The sequence below is a fragment of the Pristiophorus japonicus genome, unplaced genomic scaffold (genome assembly GCF_044704955.1).
Source record: "Pristiophorus japonicus isolate sPriJap1 unplaced genomic scaffold, sPriJap1.hap1 HAP1_SCAFFOLD_47, whole genome shotgun sequence".
In the NCBI taxonomy this organism is placed as follows: Eukaryota; Metazoa; Chordata; class Chondrichthyes; family Pristiophoridae; genus Pristiophorus; species Pristiophorus japonicus.
This window is the reverse complement of record NW_027254374.1, coordinates 934,432-953,427: the sequence shown is the minus strand read 5'-3', so window position 1 is coordinate 953,427 and position 18,996 is coordinate 934,432. Positions and strand designations below refer to the sequence as shown.

The 18,996-nt window shown below is 43.8% G+C and overlaps 1 protein-coding gene across 1 annotated transcript; it reads right to left on the bottom strand.

Moving 5' to 3' along the window:
• Positions 1-2,395: 2,395 nt before the first annotated feature.
• LOC139252459 (FMRFamide receptor-like) lies at positions 2,396-3,229 on the bottom strand. The gene has a single exon (XM_070873432.1). The coding sequence runs from the start codon at positions 3,227-3,229 to the stop codon at positions 2,396-2,398; it is 834 nt and encodes a 277-aa protein (XP_070729533.1).
• Positions 3,230-18,996: the final 15,767 nt, after the last annotated feature.

Sequence of the window (18,996 nt, the reverse complement as noted above, 5' to 3'; positions counted from 1 at the left end):
TAAGAGCCGGTGCTGGAAAATAACTAGAGTCTATAATTAATGATTTATCGTTTGGACAGCTTGAGAAACCTTCTGGTGAGTGGCCACAGGTCATAGATGCCAATCAGAGAGAGCCAGCATGGCTTTGTAAAGGTTAAGTCAGGCCTCCCCAACTTGAGTGATATATTTTGCAGATGTGGTATTGAACAGGGAAATGTTTATGGACGCTTTTTTTATGCAGCAACTAGTTGTAATAAGTTTCCCTTCTGCGCATGCCTATCAAGCGAGAGTGAGGACAAATATCATCGGCTCCGTCCCATCCCCAGCGCAATATGTACTAACCTTGTTCTGCTCATGCGTCTCAGCCAATCCATCCAGCATGAGGCCCGAAGCCCTTGCAGCTGAACGTATCCGCCGAGACACCAATTGAGGCCCTGTCTCTCATAATGCCGAGCTCCGAACCTCCCATAGCGCTGAGCCTCGCATAGCGCTGAGTTCCAAGCCTCCAATAGCGCTGACTTCCGCACCTCCCATAGAGCCGAGCCCCGAGCCTCGCATAGCGCTGAGTTCTGAGCCACCCATAGTGCCGAACACTGAGCCTCCTATAGCGCAGTTCCGAGGCTCCCATTGCGCCGTTCCGAGCCTCCCATAGCGCCGAGATACGAGCCTTCCATGGAGCCGAGCCCCGAGCCTCCCATAGTGCCGTAGCACCGAGCCCCGAGCGTCCCATAGCGCTGTTCTGAGCCTCCCATCGCGCCGTTCCGTACCTCTCATAGCGCCGAGCCTCGAGCCTCCCATAGCCACCAGCCCCAAGCAGGCGGCGAAACACGAGCCTCTACAGCGACGGGGAGAGCAAGAGGCAGGCAGGGAGATTGGGCGGTGAGGACAGCGAGAAGTGGAGAAAGAGCGTTTGAGGAGGGGTGGGAGACCTTGCCGGGGGACACAAAGCGAGAGAGAGAGCCTTGTGCGGGGGGACAAGAGAGAGGGAGAGTCTTGGGGAAGAGAGGGAGAGAGAGCCTGGGGGCACGGGGGGTGGAGGGTGGTGACGGAGAGAGAGAGAGAGTCCGGGGGACGTGAACTTGGGCTTGGTGGTTCCAGTTACACATTCCAGAGGAAATTGAGGGTGTGGCTTATCCTCCAAGGGGTCAAATCAGCAATATGTCTGGAGAGCCAATCAGAGAACCCGCTGCATTTCAGTTAGTACAAATAAGGTTATGCTTATTTATATGGATTTCCAGAAGGCATTTAATGAAGTCCCTGATTAGAGACTGTTCGCTGAAGTTGAAGCTCATGTAATTCAATGCAAATTATTGAGCTGGTTAGGTAATTGGTTGAGCAGTGGAAGAAAGAGAGTAGGGATAATGGGCAGATAATCTAATTAGCAGGATATGAGTAGTGGTGTCCCACAAGGATCTGTGTTTGAGCTTTATCAATTCACCATATTTATTAAAGACTTAGATAATGCGATAGGAAGCTACATATCCAAGTTAATTGGCGAAAAAAAGATAGGCGGCATTATAAGCAGTCTAGTTGGAAGGATAACATTAGAAAGATAGTAATACATTCAGTGAACGGGCAAAATTGGCAAATGGATTTCAACGTAGACAAATGTAAGTTCACCCACTTCAGAATTAAAAAGGATAGAACAGAGTACTTTCAAAATGGCGAAAAGCTTGCAGCAGTGTATGTCCAAACAGACTTGGGGTCCATGTACGTAGAGATTCAACATCATTAAATAGGGTCAGAAAATAATTTAAACGGCTAATGGAATGTGGGCCTTCATAGGAAGAGGATTGGAATACACGGGGATAGAAGTTATGCTGCAGGTGTATACAGCCCTGTTAGAAAAGACCTGGAGTGCTGTGACAACTTCTGGACACCACACCGTTGGAAGCATATATTGGCCTTGGAAGAGTGTAGCATAAATTTACCAGAATGGTAATTGGACTCCAAAGGTTAAATTACGAGGAGAGATTACACAAACTATGGTTGTATTCCATGGAATTTACTCGGTTAAGAAGTGGTTTGGTCAATGTTTTCAAGATATAAGGGGAACTGATATGGTAGATAGTTAATTTCATCTGGTTTGGGCAGTCGAGGACTAAGGGGCATTGAAAAAAATGAAAGCCAGGCCATTCTGCAATGAAGTTAGGAAACACTTCCGCACACACACAGGCTGGCAGATGTTTGGAAATTTCTTCCGCAAAGGACAATTGATACGAGATCAATTGTTAATTTTAAAACTGAGATTGATAGCTTTTTGGTAAACAAAGTTATTACGGGATATGTGGCAAAGGCGGGTATATGGAGTTAGGCCACAGATCAGCACGAATATGGCAGAAAAGGGTCAAAGGGTTAAATAGCCTGCTCCTTTTCCTATGTTCCTATGTGGAGTAATGGTTTAAATTTAGTGCTGTTAATTTGAATTAATTCGCTTAATTATCTGATCAAAGGGATATTTAATTGCATTCTTTAATGCATCTCTGAACTTAGTCTGGGCCACTGCATAAATAAGCGTGTTGGTGCAGGAATTCAAACCCTGGAGTATATATCCACTGTGTTCCATGATGGTTAAATGATCTCCGTAACCTGTTCGGAAAAATTGAGTGTCTGTAATTTCAACACATATTTGACAGAGGGAATTTACTATTAATAACAGGATAAAGCTGCCTGAAATTGCAAGCAATAAAGTAATGGATTTCGTTCGGTTCTCCATCTCTGGATCATTATGACTCTCTCCCTTCTTCCTTCCTCGGAGCCCTCTCCTGCCTCTACTAGCCTGTAGAATGTGCCTGATGGTCAGAGCATTGAACAGTGCAATCAACACAAAAGGAGCGAATGGGGTTAAAACAATGCGAAACCAGTGGTAAGCCATTGAAATGGGCAAGATGTAGCTGGCAGATTTTACAACACAGAACCATCGTATGTTATCAATTATTTCACCAAAATCGACTGCAAAGTAAAGTGGAATATTTAGTAAAAGACTCAACCCACACACCGTTGTTATAATCACAGCCGCAGTTTTCGACGTGCAATATTTGAATCTCAGCTTCTGGTAACAAATGATGATGAATCGATCAAAGGTGAGGGCGACGTTTAACCAGACAGAACACTCAATGGCAGCAAATGCCAGGCAGATATTGAGAGTGCAGATGAGAGTATAGTTTAGCAATGAATGTTCTAAATAAATCCCTTTAATCTCATGCAGAATCACGTCAAATATCAGGACCAGTAGATCTGCCGTTGCCATGGCTACCAGGTAACGAGTGATACATGCGGAGAGACCGCACCTTCGCCGGGAGAGAATCACAATTGTGATTAAATTCGCTTCAATGGAAATGGGATAAATAAATTAATCATTGTCGTCGTTACAAAATGGCCGGCAGGTAATGAGATTGAATCAATTTGCAGCATATATGTTCTGCTACTCAGCTCATGCTCTCTCTCTGACTCTTGATGTATTTCTATAGCTGTCACTGATTCCGACCATCCCTCTGTTGTCCTCACAATCTACCTTTCTCCTGCCTCTCTCTATATGTTTCAGTTTGTTTCGGTGTCGCTCTAATAATCTCTGCCTCTCTATCTTTAGCTGGGAATTTTCTATTCGGTCATTTTTGGCCCGAATGGCTAAGGGTTAATATACATTCTTACCCAGAAATGTGATCTTAACCACCAGGTCTCCACACTAGCATAGCGTGAGCTGCAGATTAGGACAGCTTTGTGAGCACACTAGTGCTGGCATCAGAAAACGTGTATCATTCAAATAAAATGGATGGGAACATTAAAGGGAGTGTCAGAATATGTGGAGAAATATTCTGAGATACTTTGGAGAGTCTCAGAAGATATCACCACCGGTTAGCCATCTTGGCCAGGGTGAAGGAGTGGATTACTCAGAAGATACAGGCAACTATATAAATAACGGATGCCCGAGGTTAAGACATAATTTGGCAAGCCATGAGCCGACGCAATAAGGGAAAAATACAAATGGTTAAAACACAATTGCCATTACTGTAAATTGATTGATTCTTTGGATGTGGGCATCGCTGACCCATCCCGAATTCTGTTCGGTGACTTGCTGGACCGCTTCAGAGCTCAGTTAGTTATCAGCCACGCAGATGTGGGACATGAGTCAGGCATAGGCCAGATGGTTAAGGATGGCAGATTCCTTCCCTGAAGGATAAAGGTGAATAAGTTTGCCCATTATGACAGTCCGATATGCATGTGCTCAATTTATTACTGCTAAGTTTATTTTAAGTTCCAGATATTTTTGAGTGAATTTAAATTCTTAACCAGCCATGGTGGGTGTGATCTCACGTTTGTTGGGATTATTAGTCCATGTCTCTGCTTTCCTAGTCCAGGAGCAAAACCAATGTCCTTTGAAGTAAATCATCCAGCGCGTTTTCAAATACGCTATCAGTTTACACCTGGAGAAAATAGTTCTATTTACCCCTCAGTCTCTCAGATTGGCTTTGTTTACCACTTTATTTTTACTCTATCGATATTTATGACCCTGTCACTCTCTAACTTTCTGTCTCTTTCTCTATTTCTGACTCTGTGGGTGAAATCGGTTTTCGATGCTAAAGCGAAGTAGGCAATAATGAATTGGCACCAATCTTATTCAGCGCCAGATGTTTTTGAATGTATTCCAATGGGAAAGGTAATTGGGCGCGGAGTAAAACGGGCTGGCATTCGCTTTGAGCCCGTCTACCAATGCTGCCGAAGACCAGTCCTGTAAGGCTCCAAAGAAAGTTATTAACACTATCGGTGCTGAACCTGCGTGGAATTTCTTTTAGATTATTGCATTAAGGTTTTAGTAGAAACTAATGCCAGTTAATTGATCTCTGTGATTATGGGCTGTGCCAACAACCCCGTGAAAATAAACAGACGACAGAATCCACAAGAGCAGCGACACACCTAAACAGTGAATGAAATTGACAACTAATAGTAATGACTTACCAGGAACACCAAACACTGCGAGAATAAGGTACTAAACCTCTACAATCTGGGCAAGTATTGATCGATCCATCTGTCCCAGTGACACGGTTCGGTGCTGCAGGCAATAGCTCAGTCTGACATTAAGATGAAGCCGCTTCAATCCAACCATTATCTATATCTGAGATAAATCTCAAAGGAGACAATTAGCTTACGCAATGACGGACATTACTTACGGTCTTTTAAACAAACAAATCGGACCCCTGCTGTTCCACAAATTATATTTGGCTATTAGGAGGGTGAAGCTCCTGATTAGTGAAATATGGCGCTTGTTTTCCTCAAATAATGATTAAATGTGTCAGACAGAGCTTATTGTTTATCGAGTACTTTTTGTTCTAGCCCACAATTTTCAGGGTTGTTTCAATGTTTTCTGTTTTCTGGTTCCAGAAGCTGACACACGCCCAATCTAATCACTCAATATCCTCCCCTTGTACCTTTCACTCCCTCTATATTATTCCTTGTTGAATACTGGGGCAGGAGATTTGCTTCTGTTTTATCTCTACCATTGTACCTTCCTCTAGATGGTTATTTCCTTGTACATTCAATGAATCATTCCCTTTATGTAACTATTATTTTGTTTTTGATCTGTTTCTAAATACATTAAATTCGTTTGCTATTTACTTGCCACTCTTCCTTCAGACTTCTTACCGCCAGTTCCAATCTATTTTGCTTCCGGCCAATATTTCAGTTTGATTTATTTAACAGTCGAAATGTCACGTGCTTTTTAAACTCATTTTTATTTTTATTTCACTGCAACTTCTTGGAACTGCACCTTTGGTTGAGCTACCTTTACGTGTGGGAATACGTGCAGATTGTAGATTAATATTCTGCTGTTTGAATGATTCCCACGATCTCTCCACTGCCTTAGGTGAGACTTTCATTCCACATTTTCTAGGATTGTTTACTTTCATTAACTGAAACTAACTTCGCCCTGTTCTGTATCTTTATCAGTGATTTTTGTCCCTCCTTTTCAGTTTTATCATGGAATGTTACTATATTTTACTATGCTACAGCACAGACGGTTATTTATTATAATCCTTGAACCGTGATATTTACACCTCCTTCACGTCTGCTCACTTTGGCTCTTACATTTCTTCTCATTCACCTGTCCTTTTCCTTCCCTTCACCTATCTTTCATTTCTGCCAGCATCATATCTCCTTCACTTTTGTCACGCACTGCCTGATATTCAATCCAATTGAGGGTTATGGAAGTGAATATTGGGCGCTGTGTTTAATAGGCAGGCGATGCTGTACCACCCGTAATACACAGAGGCCGATATTCAATCCCATCGACTGTAATGGAACTTAACATTATGAAGTGTGTATAACAGGCAGGCAATGTCGTGTTATAAGCAAAACCTGATATTTAATCCATCAGCTCGAATGGAACTGAAAGTGTGCTTAACAGGCAGTATATGCTGTACTACCCGTACAAACAGCGCCCTCCTGTTAAATATTACCCAATATTCTGCTGCTTTGCAGTCAATGAAATTGAATAGCCAGCTCTGTTTATAACGGGCGGTACAGCATATACTGCCTGTTAAGCACACTTTCAGTTCCATTCGAGCTGATGGATAAATATCAGGTTTTGCTTATAACACGACATTGCCTGCCCGTTAAACAGAGAGCCTGATATTCTATCCCATTGACTGTAAGGGAACTAAATATTGGACGGTGTGTTTAACAGTCGGGCGATGCTGTTGCGCCCATTGTACACAGAGGCTGATATTGACTGTAATGGAGCTTAATATTGGGCGATGTGGAAACAGGCGGGCGATGCTGTACCGCCCGTTATTTGAAGCACTGTAATGGAACTGAATATAATAAGAACATAATGAATAGTAGCAGGATTAGATGATTTGGCATCACGAGTCTGCTCCGACATTCAAAAAGATCTTGGCTGATGTGATACTGGGACATGTCTTTAACAAGCGGGAGATGCTGTACCACCCGTTATACACAGAGTCGGATATTCACTCCCACTGACTGTAATGGAAGTGAATATCGGGCGGTGTGGCAACGGCCGGGCGATGCTGTACTAGCGGTTTGTGCCACTGCTTGAGAAACATTTATAATCCGAGACCCTGAACATATAATACACAATTGTCAGCACAGATTTAAAAAGGGAAAATCTTGCATGGCCAATCGTATTGTATTCTGTGACGAAGTAACACAAAGAGTATATTATGTTAATCTGCTATAATTTGATTTTCAAAAGGCCTCCCTCCTATGAGGTACTTAAAATAATCAATTCATGACAGATGCCAAGGCATGTGGAGTGAGGGGAAAAGTGGCTGAATGGATAGTAACCTACTACCAAACAGAAAACATCGCGTGGAGGTTAAGGGTAGATGCTCAGACTGGCAAGATGGGAAGTGGTGTTAAACTGAGATCAGTGCTAGGCCCACTGTTATTCAACAATTCCTTAAACTATTTGGACTAGGAAATCAGAAGTACAGTTTCAACATTTGTAAATAAAACAATAAGTACAACTTTACTTTTTATAGTGCCTTTAACATAATAGAACTTACATTGCGCTTCACAGGAGTGTCATAAGACAAAAAACATTTAACGCCGAGCGAGATAAGGACAAATTAGGGCAAAAAACAAAAACTTTGATCAAAGAGATAGGTTTTAAGAAATGTCTTAAGAACATAAGGAATAGGAACATGAGTCGGCCACCTGGTCCCTTAAAGCCTGCTCAGCCATTTAATAAGATCATGGACTCAGCTCCAATTCCCTGCCACCTCCGCAAAACTCTTGATTTCTTTATTGCTGAAGAATCTGTCTGTCACCGCCTTAAATACATTCAATGACCCAACCAACCGGAAAATTATGCATTTATCCCGACTCTCAGATTTCTGTTGGTTAGCCAATCCTCTATCCATGGTAAAATATTGCCCCTAGCCCCGTGAACATTTATCTTCTACAATAAACTTTTATGTGGCACCTTATCAAATGCCTTCTGGACATCCAAATACAACACATCCAACAGTTGCCCCTTATCCACCCTGCTCATTACGTCCTCACAGAAGTCCAGCAAATTGGTCAAACTTGATTACCCTTTCATAAAACCATGCTGATTGATTGAACTATGCTTTTACAAATGTCCCACTAATGCTTCCTTAATAATGGACTCCAGCATTTTCCCAATAACATATGTTAGGCTAACTGGTATGTAGTTTCCTGTTTTTCGTCTGCCTCCTTTTTTAATAGGGGTGATATATTTTCGGTATTCCAATCCGCTGGGACCGCTCCAGAACCCAAGGAATTTTGGGAGATTACAACCAATGCATCCACTATCTCCACAGCTACTTCTTTTAAAACCCTAGTATATAAGCCATCAGGTTCAGTGGACTTGTCCGCCTTTAGTTACATTATTTTACAGAGTACGACTTCATTATTGTTCGTGACTGTATTAAGTCCCTCCATCTTTGTAGCCTTTTGATTATCCAGTATTGATTAACAGTGAATAGTGGGGTGCTGCCGGGATCGCTGCTGGATCCGCAACTATTTACAATCTATATTAATGACTTGGAGGTAGGGACCGACGGTAATTTAGTCTAGTTTGCTGATGATACAAAGATACGTGGGAAAGAAAATTGTGAGGAGGACACAATTCTGCAAAGGGAAAAATACAGGTTAAGTGAGTGGGCAAAAATATGCAGATGGAATAAAACGTAGGAAAATGTGAGATTATCCACTTTGGTAGAAAAAGTAGGAGAGCAAATTTTAATTTAAATGTAGAAAAATTGCAATGTGCTGCAGGACAGAGGGACTGGGCGACCTTGTACAATGTTTTAGCGTTTGCTACCGTGAAGACCGATAAAAAATATTTGTTCAAAGTCTCTGTCATTTCGCTCTGCTCCATTATTAATTCCCCCGTCTCATCCTCGAGGGGACCAACATTTACTGTTGCTGCTCTTTTCCTTTTTATGTACCTGTAGCAACTCCCACAATCTGTTTTTATATTTCGTGCTAGTTTACTTTCCTAATCTAGCTTCCCTCTCGTTATCAATTTTTAGACATTCATTGCTGGCTTTTATAAGTTTCACAATTTTCTGGCTTCCCACTCGTCTTGGCCACATTGTGTGCCATTCTTTCAATTTGATACAATAACTTATTTCCTTATTTGCCACGAATAGTTATTCCTTCTCTTCCTGTCTTTCCTTCTCATTGTAATATATTGTTGATGCGAGTTATGAAATATTTCCTTAATTGTCTGCCACTATTCATCAAACATCCGATAATTTAAGGAGGAAAGAGAGGCGGAGAGGATTAGCGAAGGAATTCCAGGGCTTGTGGTCTAGGCTGCAGAAGGCACGGCCACCAATTGTTGAGTGATTAAAATCAGGGATGAGCAAGAGATCAGAATTAGAGGAGTAAGGGGTTTGTGGGGCTGGAGGTGATTACAGAAATAGGGAGGAGCAGGATGTGGGTCGCATGGACAAGCTGAGCACGGATAGGTCACGAAGGGAGAGAAAGAGGAGAAGGTTGTGTGTTCAGAGCTGGGCAGGAGCAACCTTAGAGGAAGTTTGTCTCGGTTGTCATGGAGAAGGAAGGAAAGTGGCAGAGGCAGCTGAAATGTTGGTCACAATTTTAGAGACAAAGAAGTCGATGAGCTCTTCACACTTGTTATCGGAGGTGAATATGGAGGAGGCAGGGAAGCGGGGTTTACCAAGATGGTTAGCATTGAGAATAGAAGCCATGGTTTATCTTTGTATTCCAGAATGATTCTGGAATCGTGAGCAATTTTGTCAGACAAGAGTAAATCCGATAATTATTTACAAAATCCAGCCAGATCTGCTGGTGCATGGCATAAACTAATTCTCCACCTTGCGACCAGTACTCAAGGCAAAGAAGGTTATTGCCGGACCGTGGGGAACGAGCAGTGTAAGTGAAAGTAATTTTTTGAATAGTGAATAGGGCATCAACAGGGTGTGGTCGAGGAGATCGGTAACAGCAGGAATGTCGTTATGAATGGAGCGCCAGAGGTTGGACCGTTTAGATCCCATAAGTACGGCTGTAAGAGTGTTGTGAGAAAGTTGTTTTCCAGGGCTAAACACAGAAAGAAATAGGGTTAGGGGTGCGAGGGGCATGTGGTTAAAGAATGATAAAAGGAAGTGGTCAGAGACCATTTTATCTGTGATCGACACGATGAGAGTAGCGAGGCTACAAGAGATCGCAAGGTCGAGGGGTTGCCCTTCAATATGGTATGGGAAGTTTACATGGAGGGAGAGCAACAAATGCGAGGTATCGACTCGACTGAGAAAGACTACAACAAATTACAAGGAGACATTAAGACATTTTCAGAATAGACCTGTGATTAGCAAATTCATTTCAATGTAGTTTGATGTGAGATGGACATTTTGATGGAAGATTAAGCAGTTATGAAGTCAAATGGTATGTTGGCCTTCATTGTAAGAGGATTTGAGTAGAAGAGCAACTATTTTATACTGCAGTTATACAGGGCCTTGGTGAGACCCCACCTGGAGTATTGTGTGTAGTTTTGGTCTCGTTACCTCAGAAAGGATAAATTTGCCACAGAGGGATTGCAGCGAAGTTTCAGCAGACTGATTCTTGGGATGGCAAGACTGTCGTATGAGGAGAGATTGGATCGACTCGGCCTGTATTCACTAGAGTTTAGATGAATGAGAGGGGATCTCATTGGAACGTGTAATATTCTGACTGGGTTAGAAAGAATGGAGGCGGGGAGGATGTTTACCCTGGCTAGGAAGTCTAGAACAAGCGGTCACAGTCTTATGATATGTGGTAGGAAAATTAGGACCGAGATGAGGAGAAATTATTTCACTCAGAGGGTGGTGAACCAGGGGAATTGTCCACCACAGAAGACTGTGGAGGCTAAGTCACTGAATGTGTTTAAGAGGGAGATAGATGGATTTGCAGAAAAAAAGGCATCAAGGCGTATGTGCGAAAAGCGGGAATATCGTTTTTCGATAGAGGATAACTTTCATCATATTGAAAGTCGGTGCAGACGCGGGGGGCCGAATGGCCTACTTTTGCTCCCCGACCTTCTATGTTTCTATGACACCACATATTCCTTGGAAAATAAAAGTCTAAATGCAGTGGAGGAGTAATTTGATCTAGCGGTTACTGAACGTCGTGCAGAGATTAATAAGGCCACAAAAAGCAAAGCAAGCTCTAGGATACATTTCTAGAGGGATCTAATTGGAAAGCAGAGAAGATACCTTCGAACTACAGTTGGAGTACACAGCACTTTACACAGTTCTGGTCAACATATTTTAACCATCAGATCTAGGCACGAGAGAAGGCATAAAACGATTTCCAACGATTATACCTTAACAAAAAAATACACCTTTTAGGAACGACTGAACATGTTCTGGCTCTTTTCTATAGAAAAGAGACGAATGTGGTGGAAGCGCGGTGATTTTAAAGAAGTCTTCAAGATTAGGAAAGGGTGGGGCAATGGACTAGATTTGCGGTGATGGGCAACTTTTGGGTGAAGGGTCAGTTTGGGGGTGATGGGTCAGTTTGGAGGTGATGGGTCAGTTTGGGGGTGATAGGTAAGTTTGGGGTGATGAGTCAGTTTGGGGTGAGGGGTCAGTTTAGGGGTGATGGGTAAGTTTGGGGTGATGATTCAGTTGGTGGAGATGGGTCAGTTTGGGTTGATGGGTCAGTTTTTGGTGTTTGGGTCAGTTTTTGGTGATGGGTCAGTTTGGGGTGATTGGTCAGTTTGGGGTGATGAGTCAATTTGGGGTGAGGGATCAGTTTGGGGATAATGGGTCAGATTGGGTTGATGAGTCAATTATGGGGTGCTGGGTCAGTTTAGGGTGATGAGTAAGTTTGGGGGTGATGGATCAGTTCGGGTGTGATGGGTCAGTTTGGGGTGATGAGTCCGTGTGGGGTGATGGGTCACTTTGGGGTGATGAGTCAGTTGTGGGGTGATGGGTCAGTTTGGGGATCATGGGTCCATTTGGGGGTGATGCGTCAGTTTGGGGTGATGAATAAGATTGGGGATGATGGATCAGTTCGGGTGTGATGGGTCAGTTTGGGGTGATGAGTCCATGTGAGGTGATGGGTCACTTTGGGGTGATGAGTCAGTTGTGGGGTGATGGTCAGTTTGGGGATGATGGATCCATTTGGGGGTGATGGACCAGTTTGGGGCGATGGATCAGTTTGGGTGTGATGGGTCAGTTTGGAGTGAGCGGTCAGTTTGGGGTGAGGGGTCAGTTCGAGGTGGTAACTCAATTTTGAGTGAGGGTTCAGTTTGGGGTGATGTCTCAGTTTTGCGCATGATGGGTCAGTTTGGGGTGATGAGTCAGTTTGGGGGTGATGGGTCAGATTGCGGTGATGTGTCAGTTTGGGGTGAGGGATCAGTTTGCGGTGATGTGTCAGTTTGGGGTGAGGGGTCATTTTGGGGTGACGTGTCAGTTTGGGGTGAAGGTTCAGTTTGTGGTGATGAGTCAGTTTGGCGGTGATGGGTCAGTTTGTGGTAAGAGTTCAGTTTGGGCTGGTGGGTCAGTTTGGGGAATGGGTCAGTTTGGGGTGAGGGGACAGTTTGGGGTGATGGATCAGTTTCGGGTGATGGGTCATTTTGCGGTGATGGTTCAGTCTGGGGTGATTAGTCAGTTTGGGGGATGGGTCAGTTTGCGGGTGATGAGTCAGTGTGGGGTGAGGGGTCAGTTTGGGGAGATGGGTTAGTTTCGGGTGATGGGTCAATTTGGGGTGAGGTGTCAGTTTGGGGTGAAAGGAAAGTTTGAGGTGATTAGTCATTTTGGGGTGAGGGGTCAGTTTGGAGTGATTAATCAGTTTGGGGTAAGGGGTCCGTTTGTGGTGAAGAGATAGTTTGGGCTGATTAGTCAGTTTGGGGTGATGGGTCAGTTTGGGGTGATTAGTCAGTTTCGCGTAAGGCGTCCGTTTGTAGTGATGGATTAGTTTGGGGTGATGGGTCAGTTTTGTGTAATAGGTCAGTTTGGGGTGATGAGTCAGTTTGGGGTGATGGGTCAGTTTCGGGTGAGGGGACAGTTTGTTCTGAAGAGTTAGGTTGGGGTGATGAGTCAGTTTGGGGTGAAGGGTCATTTTGAGGTGAAGGGTCAGTTTGGGGTGAGGGTTCAGTTTGGGTGATGAGTCAGTTAAGGGTGATGAGTCAGTTTGGGGTGATGGGGCAGTTTCGCGTGAGTGGACAGTTTGTTCTGAAGAGTTAGGTTGGGGTGATGAGTCAGTTTGGGGTGAAGGGTCATTTTGAGGTGAAGGGCCAGTTTGGGGTGAGGGTTCAGTTTGGGTGATGAGTCAGTTTAGGGTGATGAGTCAGTTTGGGGTGATGGGTCAGTTTCGGGTGAGGGGACAGTTTGTTCTGAAGAGTTAGGTTGGGGTGATGAGTCAGTTTGGGGTGAAGGTTCATTTTGAGGTGAAGGGACAGTTTGGGGTGAGGGTTCAGTTTGGGTGATGAGTCAGTTTAGGGTGATGAGTCAGTTTGGGGTGATGGGTCAGTTTGGGGTGATGTGTCAGTTTAGGGTGAGGGGTCAGTATGGGGTGATGGGTCAGTTTGGGGTGATGGGTCAGTTTAGGGTGATAGGTCAGTTTGGGGTGATGAGTTATTTTTTGGTTGATGGTATCAGTTTGGGTGATGAGTCAGTTTGGGGGTGATGGGTCACTTTGGGGTTGATGGTTCAGTTTGGGGGTGATGAGTCAGTTTGAGGGTGATTTATCAGTTTGGGGGTGATGGGTTAGTTTGGAAGTGATAGGTCAGTTTGCGGTGATGGGTCAGCTTGGGGGTGATGGGTCAATTTTGGGTGATAGGACAGTTTGGGGCGATGTGTCAGTTCGGGCTGATAGATCAGTTTGATCTTGTTGGCTATTTTGTGGTGATGGGCCAATTTGGGGATAGCGATCAGTTTGGGGTGAGTTTGCAGTTTTGGCTAATCCGTCATGTTGGGGAGATGCATCAGTTTGGGCCTGAGGTGTAAGTTTGTGGGTGATGGATCAGGTTGAGTTCATGAATCAGTTTGGCTGCAATGGGGCGTTTTGGGCGTATTGGGTCAGTTAGGAGTGATGCGTTTGTTTGGGGGTGATGGATCAGTTTGATGTGATGGGCCATTTTGTGGTGATGCGTCAGTTTGGGATGATGGGTCAGTTTGTGGGTGAGGGGTCGGTTTGGGGTGATGGGATGGTTTGGGAAGATAAATCAGTTTGGGAGTGAGGGGTAAGTTTCCGGTGATGGATCAGTTTAGGTGTGATGGATTAGTTTGTGTATGATGGGTAACTTTGCGGATGATGGGTCGATTTTGGGGTGATAGTCCGGTTTGGGGTGATGGGTCAGTTTGGGGGTGAGGGCTCATTTGGGGGTGAGGGTTCAATTTTGGGGTGAAGGGTCAGTTTGGGAGTGAGGGATAAGTTTGGGGGTCAGTGGTCATTTTGGGGTGAGGGATCAGTTTGTGGGTAATGTCCAACTAAGACACAGAAGGAAGTTTGTAAATTGCCATGTAGGATCCATCGCTAAGACATAATCTCCAACCTGATCGCAGGGGACCCGACTTGTGCCTGGAAATTAAGGTACCGCGTCAACATGTCCCCGCCCCCACCCCTGTATGCCCGTGGTCAGGTGACTCCATCTCTCAGAGTGCAGTGCGGCCATAGCGATAAATCGCTGGAGCTTTTTTGTCTGCCGCCCTGCAATGTGCGAACGTGGGGCCACCATCGCTGCCTCCGTTGGTTGCAATTTATTGTAAATCCTTCAAAACTGGACAATGTTTATCTGTGTATTGTGGAAAGTGTGGAATGAGAGAGAAAGTAGAGCAAATGCTGTAATATTATTAAAGGTCAATAACCTGGACATTATCATGTGCGACATTAATGATTATTTGAATGATGTAAATATTTCTGAACTTGCAAATGATCATATGAAAAGTTATTGAACCGGGAAGATCATTCATGCCAGATTCATTTTTTAATACTAGACAGGAATCAGTGAGCTAGTTGTTGTGAAATGTTTAAGGACTCCAATAAATACCAAGAGGATTGTTGTACCGAGGTATCAGTCTCGATATTGGTATCAAGAGGTGGTAAAATAGGATCACAATAATTTCTCCTCCCCTACTCCATTACTGTGTGCACAGTTTTAGTCTGCATAGTACAAGAAGTTTATAGAGGCATTGGGAACGTGCAAAAAGGATGAAAGCAGAACTGAAAGGTTAGACCATTCAGGAAATGCTGAATAGGTTGGAGAGCATTTCTCGAGAAAAGATAAGGTTGAGGAGCTACTTAAATTATGAAATGCTTTGATAGGGTAGATGTGGAGTAGATGTCTTTACTTTTGGGAGGGAACAAAACTACGAGCCTTATATATTAAATATTCATAAATAAATCCAATCAGGAATTCAAGAGAAACTTATTTTTACCCAGTGAGTGTTCAGAATGTGGAACCAGCTATTACATGGAGTAGGTGACGTGATTAGCACAGGTACAGTTTAGGGGAAGCTCGAATTGCATATGCAGGAGAAAGGAATATAAGGTTATGCTGATTGGTTCGATGAAGATGGATGGGAGGAGGCTCATCTGGAGTACAGATCAGTTGTGCCGAATGGTCTGTTTCTAGACTGTAGACTCGATGTAACTTCATGTAAAATTAAAGTGGATTAATGATTTTAAATGGCGTGCAGGAACAGAGAGACCTGAGGGTGTATGTCGAAAACTTTGACGGTGGCAGGAAAAGATAAACCTTCTCTTCAAAAAGCACACGAGATCTCTGGCTTGATAAAGAGAGGCACAGGGGCCGAAATCCCCGCCCCCGCCGGAACGCGGTGCACTTACCATGTTTGAGCTGTTTGCATTGCCACGGTGGCCTCTTTTGCGAAATTGCATTCTTAGTCTTTTTTTTCTCGTGGCCGGGAAGTCGGTGACAATGGGGGCGGTCGTGAGCGGAAGTTTGGTATGTTGAGTGGCGGAAGTAGGGCGGCAGTCGGAATGTCCGCAGCTGTCACTCGTCAGCGTAGCACTTATGACATCATCGTGCTGTCGTGTCGCCATGTCTCACCCCTTTACTTAAAAGGGAGTACCACTGCGAGCTCTGCGATTCTTTTATTTACCAGTCAGGGTTTCGGCCTGGCCAGAGGTCTGGCACCCAAGGGGTGGTAGGTGCCTATTGCCGGCCGAACCAGGCGGGGCATAATTGTCGGCCTGACCTATCAGTCTTCCAGCAAAAAATAAGTAAGATGGCGGCCGGGGCAGTGCACCCTCCCCTGTAATGGTGACCGCACCGAGATTTTGAACACACTGCAAGCACAGTGCACTGACAGAATACGCTGTCGGTGGTACCAAGCGGTGGCAGCAACATTTAATTGGTGGAATCTCGCATTCGGGTGGAATATCGGCGGTGTGCTCTTTGATGACGCAATTAGGATGGATCGGTAGCAGTGGGGCAGAAGTGGTGGGAGCAGGGCACCGTCGGGATAGAGTAGATCGGCATATTTTAACATGACAGCCAATCTACGAAAAATGGGTGGACATTCCACTCCGCAGCGTGGCCGTCGTTTTCTGGCGCTAACAGGCCGAAAGTGAAGGGGCAATTTCGGCCCAATAGACTACAAACATCAAGGAAGCTATGCTAAACCTTTCTAAATCATTGTTTAGGACCCAGCTTGTGTACTATGTCCAATTCTGGGTGCTACATCTTCGGAAGAATGTCCAGGTATTGGAGAGGGTGCACAGGATATTTTCACGAATGTTTCCACTGGCAGACGAGTGGATCACCAAAGGAGACAGAATAAAATAAGTCGCAATAAAATCACGTGGAAACAATTTTTATTACAAAACAAGTTATTATGATGTGCAATGCACTGCCTGAAAGGGCGGTGGATGCACATCCAACAGTAACTTTCAAAACTAGCTGGATAAATATTGCAAAGGAAAGATTACAGGGAACCAGAGACAAACCGAAGCAAAATCTCTCAGGGAAAATCACTGAATATATATTTAATTTTTGTTATAGCATTCTCAACATGTTTTTGTTAAAACAATTATGGTGTTTCGATTTAGCAGCGAAAGATTCAATATGTGAGTACAATAATTTGATTGAGTATAAATATTTGCCATCCCACATTTACAAGATCCATATTGAAATCTCTCAAGCTTTTCAGGAATTTCTGTACTTCTGAATCCCGCAGTTAATTTACAACGGAATAACTTCAATCCATGACCTGGCATCAAATAAATACTGCAACCTGCAGATAAAAGCAAGAATCAGATTTTCAACCTCAATCAACGGACTACTGATGAGCACAAAAATATCTTTGTTGAAATGTTCCGATCCCTCGCCAAAAGACGGGAATTATTTTGCTGATAAAACATATAGGAAAATCTTTAGTGGGGAATCACCAGCCCCATTGAAGAATGAACGAAACTGTCAGGTAAAAAAAAACTTACAATTAAGACAAGACTCTGAAATGAAGCTCTAGCTCTTTATATAACTATCCTCTGATGGTAACTGAGTTATATGGACCGAATTTCATGAAGTCATCCGCCCACCTAAGTGCTTCCAAAGGACCTCCAATGGCCGCTTGGGACCCACAAAGGTCGGCGTGTTGCAAATCTGCGACGTACGCTGCCAATCTGAGCGGCAGCGGGCGGGAGCTCTCATTCTTGGCGGGAAAAGCGCTTGCCGCCCAAGTGCAAGCAATGAAGGAATCGGGCCCACGGAGGGTCGAAGTGGTAAAAATAAAATGCATCAAAAACAAAAAGAATACATCTGGCGACCTTCAGGGAATCCATCCAGAAATAATTTAAATAAACTTCACTAACCTTTTTCGCAGCATCTTCATACTTACCATTGAGGACAGAGCTGCCTGCACTCAACGGACCAAAACGAAACTAAAATTAAGTAGCGCTATCTCAATGCAAAGGGCGATAAGAATGAAATGCTTGCTAAGATCGATGATCCATTAAAGAGATAGATTGGAGATAACCCAGGTGCTGCACATACCATAATCTATAACCGAAGTGAAGCAGAAAAAAATCAATGTGATCCGACTCATTCATTTCCACGGAGAAAACGTGTTTCATTCGAAGCCAGGGACCTGGTGTGAAGTGTTTAACAAACAAACAATTTAAACACTTTTCGCATTTAAAAGCATTAAATAAAATGCAAAACGATTAGAGGAATATTATGAATAATCGCAAAATATGTGGTCACATAAAGCAAGTTGATTTCGCTGGAAAAATCCAATAATATAAGAGAGAGAAATCGATAGATAGATAAAAAGACAGATAGACAGACTGAAAGACATAGATCAATACGTAGATAGCAGACAGACAAGGAAATATATTGTTAGATATTTAGTTAGCAGACAGGCAGACAGATGGATAACCGTGCTGCCCGAGCAACTTTGCTGCATCATATTAGTGTAAGAACCCTTAAACTGTTAAATGACCTTATCCATGTTTTAATACTAGTTCGTGCATTTCTACTGGGCTAATGGCTTTAGTACAAGAGTGGTTTCAGACTTTGTCCCCAAAATTATATTGTATTAATACAACCTACATTATCTGGATTCTTGACTGCAAGACACTTTTGTACCTGCAGTAATTTAGGACATTTGTTCAGTCTAAACAAACGGGCGGTTTGTTGTTTAGCGATATATTCAGATTGGAGTTCCATGATACTGTTTAGAATTCAGACAAATATCATGGACTGGTCTCACCCCCTACCCCCACTGACTCACCCCAACTACCGTCAGGGACCCAGAACATCTTGTAGGTTGTAATTGCATCCCAGCTCATCTCCTGTATAAGAATCGCCGCCCTCTCTGGCCTGCTGCTCGACCGAGCTCCTGACCCTTTAAAACCCTCTCCCCCAATGTCGGTGCAAGGGTTAATATATTCCTTTCAAAAGGCGTAATTTGCTGTTTGCAAACTGCCATCAGCAGCCCCACTTTAAAAGGTCTGCCCTGAAACAGCAGCGTCAAGGAGAAAGACAGGAGAAGCTACCTGAGCAAAGAACTCATTTTGAGTTACTGGCCAACAGAGAAAGTACCATCAGCACAAGTACCA